General features: G+C 41.6%; 1 protein-coding gene across 2 annotated transcripts in view; it reads right to left on the bottom strand.

Annotated features, from left to right (window-relative positions):
• Positions 1–14,081, bottom strand: part of LOC139575848 (transcription initiation factor TFIID subunit 4-like) — a 101,319-nt gene that overhangs the window by 41,712 nt on the left and 45,526 nt on the right. For both annotated transcript variants that reach the window (XM_071401211.1, XM_071401212.1), the window contains one exon: positions 13,209–13,265. In XM_071401211.1, coding sequence (XP_071257312.1) covers positions 13,209–13,265 — 57 coding nt within the window. The remainder of the gene's footprint in view (positions 1–13,208; positions 13,266–14,081) is intronic.

The following is a 14,081-nucleotide window of genomic DNA, read 5'->3' as shown; positions in this document are numbered from 1 at the left end:
TAAGCCACGAAGTCCAACCTGACGTTTTCTATCTGTGCAGTTCGCTTGGTAACAAAGGCTTCACCCCCTGGCCTGGGGGACTAGCTGCTCGCCTCGCAGCCCCCCAGACGCTTACAGACAGATGTCCTTGGTGGAGCAGAACATAGAGCAGAGAGGAGGCAGGGCAGGCAGGCAGGGCTGACGTCACAGATGGCTGTGGGGCTGTGGAGGAGAGGAGCAGGGGGCTCTCTGCCCTCTAAAAGGGCCCAGGATAAAGGCAGGGCAGGGGGCCTCTGCTGATCTCTATCCCCAGCCCAGACCTGGTCTGAGGGCCAAGGGGGCACAGCAGGGGAACTCTAAGGGCCACAACAACCCATATAATAAGCTATATACTGTATACTGAGGGTGTGTGTGCACACGTGCATGGGTACGTGCATTAACTTCCTACTTATGCAGCTACCTAAATCCATGCATTTGATTTCATTACTTGACACCTGCACAGCAGACCTTTTTTTTAAGTAACTATATGAGGCAGTCTGTCTCTCTGTTCTATGAACATCTGTGAGCTGTAAGGCCTTTTCTCATTTAAAATGCCTGGTAGTTAAGCAAGGGGAGTCTAAGCTAAATCGCCAATCAGATCTCCAACCTCATCTCAACTCAGTAGACATCCAATATGACTGGGCCAATCTGCTATGTCTCCCCATGTTTCAGCCCTGACCTACTGATGTGGGGGCTGTGTTTGGTAGAGCTAAAGTACAGCTGTGGTATACAGGTTGATTTAAAGGGGCAATCTGCAGTTCAAACAATAACAAAACAGGCACCCAACCACTAGACCTATTTGGTAAAAGACAAAGTCCATATTATGGCAAGAACAGCTCAAAAAAGCAAAGAGAAATGACAGTCCATCATTACTTTAAGACATGAAGGTCAGTGCATAGGATAAGTTCATTAGAGTTACCAGCATCAGAAATTGCAGCCCAAATAAATGCTTCACAGAGTTCAAGTAACAGACACATCTCAACATCAACTGTTCAGAGGAGACTGTGTGAATCAGGCCTTCATGGTCAAATTTCTGTAAAGAAAACACTACTAAAGGACACCAAGAAACACGAGCATTGGACTTCAGAGTGGTGAAAATCTGTCCTTTGGTCTGATGAATAAAAATGTGAGATTTTTGGTTCCAACAGGCCTGTCTTTGTGAGACACAGAGTAAGTGAACGGATGATCTCCGCATGTGTGGTTCCCACCGTGAAGTATGGAGGAGGAGGTGTGATGGCGTGGGGGTGCTTTGCTGGTGACACTGTCTGTGATTTATTTAGAATTTAAGGCACACATAACCAGCATGGATACCACAGCATTCTGCAGCATTACGCCATCCCATCTAATTTGCGCTTAGTGGGACTGTCATTTGATTTTCAACAGAACAATGACCCAATACACCTCCAGGCTGTGTAAGGGCTATTTGACCAAGAAGGAGAGTGATGGAGTGCTGCATCAGATGACCCGGCCTCCACAATCACCCAAACTCAAACCAATTGAAATGGTTTGGGATGAGTTGGACTGCAGAGTGAAGGAAAAACAGCCAACAAGTGCTCAGCATATGTGGGAACTCCTTTAAGACTGTTGGAAAAGCATTCCTGGTGAAGCTGGTTGAGAGAATGCCAAGTGTGGCTACTTTGAAAAATAAAAAGTATATTTTGATTTGTTTAACACTTTTTTGGTTACTACATGATTCCATATGTGTTATGTCATAGTTTTGATGTCTTCATTATTATTATACAATGTAGAAAATAACAACAAATTTAGAAAAACCCTTGAATGAGTAGGTGTGTCCAAACTTTTGACTGGTACTGTATATTCTTCAAAAATCGATGTGCATTCAGAATGTATTCATACCCCTTGACTTATTCCACATTTTGTTTTGTTACAGGCTGAATTCAAAATGGATTAAATATATGTTTTTCTTACCCATAACACCCCATAATTGTTGTTGGCTGGCACTCGCTTCATATTCGTCGCCAAACCCACTGGCTCCAGGTCATCTATAAGTCTTTGCTAAGTAAAGCCCTGCCTTATCTCAGCTCACTGGTCAACATAGCAGCACCCACGCGTAGCACGCGCTCCAGCAGGTATATTTCACTGGTCACCCCCAAAGTAAATTCCTACTATGGCCGCCTTTCCTTCCAGTTCTCTGCTGCCAATGACTGGAACGAACTGCAAAAATCACTGAAGCTGGAGATGCTTATCTCTCTCACTAACTTTAAGCACCAGCTGTCAGAGCAGCTCACAGATCACTGCACCTGTACATAGCCATCTGTAAATAGCCCATCCAACTACCTCATCCCCATACTGTTATTTCTTTATTTTGCTCCTTTGCACCCCAGTATCTCTACTTGCACATTCATCTTCTGCACATCTATCAATCCAGTGTTTAATTGCTATATTGTAATTATTTCGCCACTATGGCCTATTTATTGCCTTACCTCCCTTATCCTACCTAATTTGCACACACTGCATATAGACTTTTTCTATTGTATTATTGACTGTATGTTTGTTTATTCCATGTGTAAATCTGTGTTGTTGTTTGTGTCGCACTGCTTTGCTATATCTTGGCCAGGTCGCAGTTGTAAATGAGAACTTGTTCTCAACTAGTCTACCTGGTTAAATAAAGGTGATTTAAAAAAATATTTGTTTTTATAAATGACAAAGTGAAAACATGCTTTTAGAAATGTTTCCAAATGTATTGACAATGAAATACAGAAATATCTTATTCATATACAGTAATTATTCACACCCCTTTGCTATGACACTCCAAATTGAGCTCAGGTTCATCTGATTTCCTTTGAAGTGTAGCTACAACTTGACTGGAGCCCATCTGTGGCCATTTCAATTGTTTGCGCATGGTTTAGAAAGAAACACACCTGTCCATGTCAGAGCAGAAACTATACCATGAAGTCCAAGGAACTGTCTGTAGATCTCTGAGATAGAATTGTGATGAGGCATATATCTGGGGAAGAAATATGGAACTACCCAGACTTTGCCTAGTGCTGTCCCTCCGACCAAACTGAGCAACCGGGCAAGAAGAACCTTGGTCATGGAGTCTCTACAGCACTTAACCAATCTGGGCATTATGGGAGAGACAGAAGCCACTCCTGAGAAAAAGGCACATGACAGCACGCCTGGAATTTGCGAAAAGGCATGTGAAAGGCAAAAGATTCTGTGGTCGGATAAGACAAAATGTAACTCTTTGGCCTGAATGCAAAAAGTTACTTTTGGAGAAAACCAGGCACAGTTCATCACCCGTCGAACGCCATCCCTACCGTGAAGCATGGTGGTGGCAGCATCATGCTATGGGGATGCTTTTCAGCGGCAGGGACTGGGAGACTGGTAAGGATAGAGGGAACAATGAATGGAGTCAAATACAGGTAAATCCTTGATGAGAACCTGCTTCAGAGTGCAAACAACCTTAGACTGGGGTGAAGATTTACATTCCAACAGGACAATGACCCCAAGCATACAGCCAAAGCAACACTGGAATGGCTTCAGAACAAGAATGTGAAAGTCCTTTAGTGTCCCAGCCAAAGCCCAGACTTGAATCCCATTGAAAATATGTGGAAAGACTTGAAGATTGCTGTTCACCGCCACTCCCCATCTAACTTAACAGAGCTTGAGAAAATCTTAAAGGAAGAATGGGAGAAAATCCCCAAATCCAGATGTGAAAAGCTGATAGACATACCCAAGACTGTATTTGCCGCCGAAGGCGCTTCTACAACGTATTGGCTCAGGGGTGTGAATACTGATGTAAATTAGATATTTTTTAAAAATATGTTTTCACTTTACAGGGTATTGTGTGTAGATGGGTGAGAGAAAAAAAAAGGTATTCCATTTTGAATTCAGGCTGTAACACAACAAAATGTGGAATAAGTCAAGGGGTATGAATACTTTCTGAAGGCACTGTATATAATTTATTAAAAAGTCCAAAAATGGATGTAGCAATCTCAGATTGCCCCTTTAACTGAACTGGATTTGGAAACAAATGATCCCAAATAGATACAGGAAAGAGAATTGTAGGACAGCGTCTTTCAATTTTTGTTTTTACAAATGTTTTATGCACCACAATATGTATTTATTCTGAGTAAACACACATACTGTAGGTAGGTATGAGTCACTGCATTAACAAGTGATTATACATAGACATGCTTATCACAATGAATACATGAATCTGCAGTGATTAATACCACATTGAGGAATTTCAGTCAAGTGTTTTCTTCACCATAAAATAGAGAGATGAAGAAAGCATCTGTTTGCTGTCATATACATTATACATATACGTTACCTATGGAAATGAACCCTAGTTATAGTCTCAGCATGTTCTATTTCCTCCTGAGCTGGATGGATACGTCAGAACTATTTCCAGAGCCAACAACCAATTATTCAGCACCATGAGCCCTCCCCGGAGCTAAGGTCATCATGTGAGGGCCACTATCATGACCCTACGGTTCGTATTTATTTGCAACTTATTTGCAGAAATTAAACCGTGTATAAAGACTGTGTATATAAAATTGGTTGTGTATAAAACACACTCCAAAACCCATCCACAGAGATAGTATTTTCATTACTTAGAATAACATTTGTAGACTATTTTTTTAAGAATACGTTTTTAAACAGAGGAACCCAGAAATCACCGATAAGCATATTCAAGCAGCAGCATTATAAGGAAGCGCCAGGAAAGCGGTGATCATTAAAAATAATGCTTATCTAAGGGAAAATGTCCAACTTGAAATGTTCTTCTTTCACATTGTCTCCCTTTACATGCGACCGTGCTTGGGCTAGCAGTCTTCTCTCTCCCTCTCTCTTTCTGAAGAGTTAGATTCGGTGCTCATCACCTTTCTATTGATCACGTATCATTTGCATCTAGGAAAAGATGTGAACTCAGATATTCAAGAGGACGAGGACGATCGCAATGATTTATTCATTTCTAAATCAAAAAAGTGGAAGGTAGATGAGAAGAGAGAGAATCTTCACAGGGAATCAGGGAGAGAGAGAAGGCAGGCATGCAGTGGAGGGGAGAGGAGACTGCAGGGCACTGAGGCTGGGCTCCTCTTTCACACTAGCCTCGAGGCACGTGGTGTGCAAGTCCTGCTAATTACCAAGGTGAATCATGCTGCCGCTCTCTAATTAGCCAACATGACAATCTAATGGAAACATGCAGGCAGAGCTGGCACACTTAGAGAATCAACTCACGAAGAAAGACCCCTCTCTTTTACACTACCCTCCTCTTCCTTCCCCCGTGAATTTCTATACAAATTACATTTCTCAAATAAAAAGGGGGCAGGCTGGTTGAGCTATTGTTCTCCAGTGCAGGTACAGTTTAGAAAGGAAAGAGGTTAAGAGAATATGAGTTGGTCTGGCTGGTCAGGATTTAGCTCTTCTTCTCTCCTCTGTGTGTGTGGTGTTTGTTCCCTAATTGAAACGTGTCCTCAACCCTGGCTCCTCTCCTCTCCCTGTTATCCCGGGAACGGAGGGAGGCTGGCTGGCACCCCGCCACGAGCGTAGCTCAGCGTACCCAATTCCCCTGTCGCAGGAGTCCCAAGGAGTGCTACAGCGCACAAAGAAAAAGTGGTCCTACAGGCTTCTTTTGCAAGAGAAGACGAGCCGCAATCTCCCTCTGAGGCAAATCTCCTTTTTTTGTTGTTTTCCTTCTCATTACAGGACTTTGTAATATTCCAAAACACATAGGAACACCAAAGGTATTTTTAAAAGCCTGGTGATTTTTTCTTTATAATATGTCTTGAGGAAAAAAAGAAAGGAAAAAAAACAGAGAAGTTGAAACTCCAGACAACAAAGCAACAAATAAAACAAAAAATAGTGCTAGTGTGGACTATTTAGTAGGCTGTGCATATTGAGGAGTTAATCAAAAGAGATCTTCATTCTGAAATAATTAAATGAACAATTAAATAGCCCCGCTTTGATCTTTCAAACAACACTGATGAAACACTTCAACAATGGGAAATATTTGAGAAGACGTGTGGATATCTGATATTTGCATGTATCTACATACACATTTGTAATAACCACTAAGAGGTTAGAGGTACTTAACCTCACTGTTTTTCCTGTAGTAGAACACAATCTTCCATGTACAGAGACTCTCAAAGAGCATATTTTAAAAGCCAAACGTAAAAGTTTAATGAAAGGGAGAGATTTACTGCCATGTTTTGGTCCTTACAGTATATCACCAAATGTCAGCGCTTTGTTAACTAGCCCAAACTGGCTTCATAATCATAGTGATTATTCTGACAGGCTTTAGCCCTGAGCATGCCTAACAGCGAGCACTCTACAATGGGTACGATGACGGGTTCTGTGGGGCCAAACGATGAGAGGCCGTGAACCACAGATACAACAGACACAAAAGTAGTAATAAATGCATGGCACTGTAGCCTTGTCCTCCGACACCTCTGACAATAGAGGAGAAATAGCGCTGCATGACGGGGCCTGTTGCACAAGCGCCTTTACAGGCTAAATGTGACCTGGTCATCTGTGGGGGATGCTGGGGAAATCATGAACATGTGTCTTAGAGCCAATGATGTCTTGGAGCACATTGGTTACATCCAGAGGTTATAATTAAAATAAGTTGGCTAAATCTACAATATCTCTTGATGGAGGTGGGAAGAGAAAAATGTAAAAATGTTGACCAGTGTTTCTATGTCATGTTGATGCTACTGACTCCAAGTCAATCCAGTAATACACTATGTGGATGTATGTAGATGTTTATGCATCTGGCTAGGACATACTGTACATATAACGCCTCTTGCTTTTAATTGGTGCCATACAAGGTTGAGAGTTGAGCGAGGGCAGAATTCATTGCTGCGTGGTTCAAGACATTTCATGATCAATCCTGGTGTGCAAACGAGGCAAGAAAAAACTCCCTCTGAACGCCTGAGGAGGAAAAATATTTGAGGAAAATTATTCTAACAAAAAGCTGAGAGATTCCCATTGGACAGCTCTCAGTTTCACACGGGTCTGAAATCACTCTGAGGTAAAGTGGAGCAACGCTGCAAGGACACAGATCCGACTGGCTGGATGAGAAGAGAGAGGAAGGGAAGACAGGGGCTCCCACATCTCACCACAACACCCCCTCAGCCCCCCTCTGGCCTGGAACCGGCCCTGCTCGTGATGCTGATATGGGGGTGTCATTCAGAGCAACCAAGAGCTGTCTTAACAACAGTCTCACTGACAGTCTTTATAGTCAAAGACATAAACTGTATAGTGATATGCCTCTAAATACTCTGGCTATGTTCAATTCTTGTGGAGGATCATCTTTATGTAAAACTCCAGTCTTGGATAGCAGCTGGGCGTGCAGGCTTTCATTCCAGCCCTGCAGTAACACACCTGCTTAGCTAATCATGTCCAGACTGAAGACCATGATTAGTTGATTATTTAAATCAGGTGTGTTTGAGGAAGGAACAAAAGACAGGCTTCTGTGTCCAACTGTCCATCCCCTGATATTCCTCTGCATCAACATGTCACCTGATGATGCCAAAGTTCACCTCTTTCAATTCCTATTTTGCCAGGAAGTTTATCATAGGTGTATCAAGCTGTGATAAGTCTGTAACCCATTTTACAACTATTTCAATTATCTATATGTTTCTTTTAGTGGGAAACCTGACGCAAAAAGCTTTGCACTCAGCCTTGGCATTGCATGTGGCGTATAAAATATAATTGGGCTTTTCCAATAACACATTTACCATCAATTATTTATGGTTTTCGACAAATTAGATTCTGAAGCCATGGCCCGAAACATCAATGACCTGCATTTCTTAGCTGGTTTGATCGAGAATGAAATTAGGAGGATAAGGGCCATCATCAAAATAAAAGCCTGTCCTTACAAAGGCAACCAATTCTAGGGAAACCATTTATCCCAATCAGCTGACAGACGTTTGACCGACTCCTCCCAACCAATCATAGGCTAAAAGCCAGAACCATCCCACTGGGAACAAACTGGTTGAATCAACGTTATTTGTCAACATATTGTGACGTGGAATCTACGTGGAAAATAAAAATACATTGAATTTGAAAAAAGTAATTTCAGTAAATTTCAACCACAGGATTATGTTATCATGGTAACCAAATTGCAACATAGACAAACCTTGTATAAAATATGTTGAATTTGCACCTTTAAAACTACGTCAGATCTTCAACGTTATATCCACTTTCAGACAAAAAACTATAGGCTGGGCAGCACTTCCTACAAGAGAATTGATCTATCTACAGGTACCCTTTGGTCTCCCATCCAGGGTTTTAACTGAGCCCAGCCCTGATAAACTTTGATATTTGTCACTGACTATTACGAATGTGATATCATGAGAACGATTGTCGAGGGATCTCCACTTAAAAACAAAATAGATTCACTGTTGCTATTGAAGTCATTCCAAAGGGAAGGTTTAACAGAGCAAAATAAATGTGACCAAATCAGTTAAAGAATAGGACTAAATCAAATCAAACTTTATTTAAAGTGCATTTAAAGTTTGATTTGATTTAGTCCTTTTCTTTCACTTAGATTTTTGGTTGAGATGGAGATGTGAATCCAACATATGAATTATTCATTTGTAGACAAACTGGAATTAAAGCCAGACTACATCAGCGGCACAGAGAAGAAACGATCCAAGCAGAAGATAAATCTCCTTCAAATGTTATTATTTGGTTGCACTGACAAGCAAAAACATTTCAATATCACTTCTGAAATGCAATACATTTAGCCTATTAACTTGTTGACAAGTTAACAAATGATACAGTATGTTGATATCACGTCTCCAACTCAACCAAAAATACAAGTTAAAGAATGGGATTAAGCCGGTGGTTCAGATGAAACTATCCAAGCAGTAGATACATCTCCTTCAAATGTTGATGTTGTTTGCGTTGTCAACCAACCACAATTCAAAATTACTGTTGTAATACATTAAATAGCCTAAATATAATTAAATATCTTACAAGCTAATGTAACATTAAACCTTAAAATGAGTAACACATCCATGGCCTCATTTTCAGGTTACTGTAAGTAAAAATGACTTCTTATGTATTCATAAAAAGAATGCATAGGTCGTTGCAGGTTTGTGGAGATTTTTACAATTGCTGTAATAATCTCGAACAGCATTAATCACTTGCGCCATATATTTTTTATGTAATTTCAACTGTAGCCCAGGTTGTTTGGTTCTGCAATTAGATGAAGCACAGTGATAACACATTAATCGGTTGTATTAATACAAAAACAAAATATCTGACATTGTATTCCCTTTTAAACTTAGTTGTGCTTTTAAATGGTTGAGTGATATACTGTACATTTGGGCGACAACTAAAAATAAGACATTGTTTTTCTATTGGAATTTGGTTGTGCTTTTAGATGTTTGAAAGCAGAGTGATACCACATTGGTAATTCAACTAACTTTTGGCTGTCTTTTTGACTGGGTGAATATAGGTTGTAATCTCATTGATCAACGTCTCAACCAAATATTACCAAGTTGTCCACGTTGAAATGACGTGATGTGCCCAATGGGATGTGAGGTCCTGGGGATGATGAGTTTAGACCAGAGAGAGTCTTCCTCTCTCCTCTCCCTGCCTCCAGACGGAGTTCTGATGATGAATCTATGGCCGCAGTGTGTCTGTGTGTCTGACACTGTGATGTATGTAGGTCTGGTCCACCCCCCCCCCCCCACCCCTCTCTCAGTGCTGAGAGGACCTGATGATGAGGCACTGCCTCACCTCCTGCCTCAGTGGGATTTCAGACAGAGCACACAGACCAGACCAAAAAAGAAAAAAATGAGGAATACTCGTTTTGGCCATTGATTTTCACTGGGGGCATTTCTAAAATAGCCCATCTGACCTTTTGGGCGAATGTTTCTGAATGGAGGAAACAGGGGCGCTACACACGTTTGGCCTTATGCCTTTTGCTATCTGCCTGGGCGGTACTGAAGGCTGACGGGGAAGGGGGATGGATTAGGTTGAGGTGGAAACTGGAGAGGTCTGATAGAGGCCACATGGGGCCAAGGCTGCCATCACACTACCAGAGTATGTGTCTCTATCATACACATGCTATCATCCCACTCTACTTTAATTCACCTGTAAGCGCCTCAATAAAGTTCCCCAACAACACCTCACTGTTCCCTCCCAATATACCACACCTGCCTTTACAAACAAATCAGGCGCCAACTCAATTTCAAACACATTTCTTGGAACAAGTATAACTGTCATAGAAAATTATTTTCTGAAAGAGGGGTGGCAGGATTGTCCACCCGTCCGTCCGTTGCCTGGAAGAGCAGCTCAGCCTCATTATCCTGATGACATCTGTGTAGATGTGCTGAATGAGGAGCCGCCACCGCCAGACTCCCTCCGCGGTAACCGTGGTGACACAAACAGCTAGCTCTGTCCCCTTGAGCCAGTAAGGTGATGAAAACCAGAGAGGCACAGGCCTGAGAAACGACGGCCATTAAGCAAAAAAAAGAGAGAAGGGGGGGATGAAAAAACAGTGAAAAAAAACTCCCCCTGTAGTGGTGTCATCCCTGACTGTCGTACTGAACATTACATAAAGTAACAATTTCACCCCCCAACCCCCCTCCCTCTGCTCCTTCTGAAATTCTAAAATGAAAATGAGAATGTGCGCGTGCCGCGTTTCTTTCTCAGGAGATAATCTGGCCCCATCCAGATGATGAGCGGCCTGCCACTTAACGGGGAGGAGATCCACTTTGATCACACCGCCCCGGGGCGAACCTATCGCAGCAGAGCCTATTACACTGCCTCATTTGCATATGCAGCTAGGGCTTATGGGGAGGCTGAGATCTAGTCTCAAGGTTCTAAACGAATGAACAGAGCCAAGGAAAAGCACCACTTCACCTCACACTGGTGTGGTGGTAGTGTAAGATCTCTTTACAGAGAGCAGAGTGGAGGAGAGAAGATCCCCATTCTAATGTCCATAGCATACCATTTGGAATGCATGTCCAATACATTGCTTCATACTAAGTGGTACACTAGTATGGACATAGAATTGAAATGGGGCTAAGCAGCTCTATGTTGCTAGATATCTACCATGGTCTACAGTGCCTTCAGAAAGTATTCACACTCCTTAACTTTTTCCACGTTCTGTTGTGTTACATCGTAAATTTAAAATGTATTAAATTGAGATTTATTTGGTCACTGGCCTACCCACGATAGCCCATAATGTGAAAGTGTAATTATGTTTTTAGAATATAATTTTTTACAAATGAAAAGCTAAGTCAATAAGTATTCAACCCCTTCGTTATGGTAAGCCTAAATAAGTTCAGGAGTAAAAATTGCATACAATAATACTGTTTAACATGATTTTGGAATGACTACCTCATCTCTGTAACCCACACTTACAATTATCTGTAAGATCACTCAGTCAAGCAGTGCATTTCAAACACAGATTAAACCACAAAGACCAATGAGAGGAAGGAAACCGATCAGCGATTTCACCATGAGGCCAACGGTGACTTTAAAACAGTTACAGAGTTTAATGGTTGTGATAGGAGAAAACTGAGGATGGATCAACAACATTGTAGTTACTCCTAAATACCTACCTAATTTACAGAGTGAAAAGAAGGAAGCCTGTACAGAATAAAAATATTCCAAAACATGCATCCTGTTTGCAACAAGGCACTAAAGTAATACCGCAAAAAATGTGGCAAAGCAATTAAAAATGCAAAATGTTATGTTTGCTGAAAATCCAATACAACACATTACTGACTAACACTCTCCATATTTTCAAGCATTGTGGTGGCTGCATCATGTTATGGGTATGCTTGTAATTGCTAAGGACTTGTGAGTTTTACAGGATAAAAAATAAATGAAATGGAGCTAAGCACAGGCAAAATCCTAGAGGAAACCTGGTTCAGTCTGCTTTCCACCAGACACTGGGAGATGAATTCACCTTTCAGCAGGACAATAACGTAAAACACAAGGCCAAATCTACTCTGGAGTTGCTTACCAAGAAGACAGTGAATGAGAGGCCGAGTTAAACGTTTGACTTAAATCTACTTGAAAATCTATGGCAAGACCTGAAAATGGTTCTCTAGCAATGATCAATAACCAATTTGACAGAACTTTGAGAATTTTGAAAAGAATAATGGGAAAATGTTGCGCAATCCAGGTGTGGAAAGCTCTTAGAGACTTACTCAGAAAGACTCACAGCTGTAATCTCTGTCAGGTGCTTCTACAAAATATTGAGTCATGGGTGAGAATACTTATGTAAATTAGATATTTCTGTATTTAAATTTCAATACATTTGAAAATAATTCTAAAAACCCGTTTTCACTTCGTCATTATTGGGTATTGTGTGCAGATGGATGAGAAAAACATTATATTTAATCCATTTTGAATTCAGGCTGTAACAACAAAATGTGGAATAAGTCAAGGGGTATGAATACTTTCTGAAGACACTGTAGCTGTACAGAGTGTTTATGCTCTTACTCTTCCTTTCAATAATCACAAGTCATTTTTTGCTCTTCCGGTTTCAACATACTACATCAGGTGTCGATTAACATGAACACATACCAACTTCAGCGTAGCCAAACTATTTCACGAAATTAACAAACCGCAAAGAAGAAGAGTGGTCTACTTTTTGGGATCCACATGATCCCCATATAGAAATGTCTATTTGTTTAGAAAATTGGGAGACTAAAACAACTCAATTTAACAAATAAGCACATTCGCTTCCTACTTTATTTCTGATATTTCCCATTTGTGCGCCTACAGTGCCAAAGCCATTTCAATGTTTTAAACTAAAATGTATACATAACTGTGACAGTAAACATTTTTCGATCAGCCTTTACATTGCAAATGGCTCTACGGAAAGTGCTATGGTGAATATTAAAACGGTACTCACAACACTGATATGCTCACCCAATCTATCTCTTTGAAAGTGCCATGCACAATGAACAGCAGTCTCCAAAATGTTATCGGGAGCCAGAAAAGAGAGATGGAGAGAGAGAAAGAGAGAGCGAGAGAGAGAGAAAAGAGGAAGAGGATCTCTTTGGTGTGGTGTCTCTGTTCTATAGAAACCACTTTTCCAAACGAGGCGGACATCAATCAGCACAAATAATTCCTACAACTTTTTAAGTCAGACCTTTAAATGGCATTACATATGTAGCGAGGCATGAAAAATGTATATGTTGAAGTCTTGGGAAAATGTCAAGGGTAATGATCTCCAGCACAGCGCTTACCTCCTTAGCTTTTTGTTTCAGCCGAGCCTGCTCTGGGTCCTCTTGCCTGGAGCGACTCTGCAGAGTTAAGGGGGGGGGGGGGGGGGGGACACAGGTTAACAGCTGGTTTAAGGACCCCCTCATCTGTTGCAGCCACCACAAAAATAGTACAAAATGGGAACAGGATACAAGGTGTCAAGGACATCGTATTTGGATTCATAGAAGTGCAATTGAGCGCCCGAGGCCAGTGCCCTTTAAACCTGCGCCAAATCCCGCCGTAAATAAGGAGGGAGATTCTAATCAAAGGAGGTTATTAAAAATTCTGCGCGAGCCAGCAGAGCACACAGGGCCGGGAGAATGTGCTCAAACTCAGAAAGTCACAGGCATTGGCACTCTGTCTGTCTGTCCCTCTTTTGTTCCAGTGCCATTGCTGTGTGTGTGTGTGTGTGTGTGTGTGTGTGTGTGTGTGTGTGTGTGTGTGTGTGTGTGTGTGTGTGTGTGTGTGTGTGTGTGTGTGTGTGTGTGTGTGAGTGTGAGTGTGAGTGTGTGTGTATGCGGATCTCTCTAGAGTCAGGACCAGAGTACACAGTACTGGAGCGCCACTGTAATTAGTCAGTGAGAGCTGAGCTGCCTGTGCAGCTTGTACCTGTCTGTGTGAGCTGTTAACCACAGGGCTTCCAATTAACCATACAGGGATTCTTCTAAAAGCTCACTGTTAGTGGCACCCTGCCAGATCACCACACTATCACAGTACTAGCCTACTGTAGCTATCAGAGACGCAGTGTACTTCTCCTATGAGTCTATGAAAGAAAGATAGATACACTGTTGAATGCTCCCACAGTTTTATTGTACAATGTTTCGACCCGTAGCTCTTCGTCTATGCTATGGTAATAC

The sequence above is a fragment of the Salvelinus alpinus genome, chromosome 5 (genome assembly GCF_045679555.1).
Source record: "Salvelinus alpinus chromosome 5, SLU_Salpinus.1, whole genome shotgun sequence".
Classification (NCBI taxonomy): domain Eukaryota; kingdom Metazoa; phylum Chordata; class Actinopteri; order Salmoniformes; family Salmonidae; genus Salvelinus; species Salvelinus alpinus.
The sequence above is the reverse complement of the archived record's forward strand: the minus strand, read 5'-3'. Positions and strand labels throughout refer to the sequence as shown.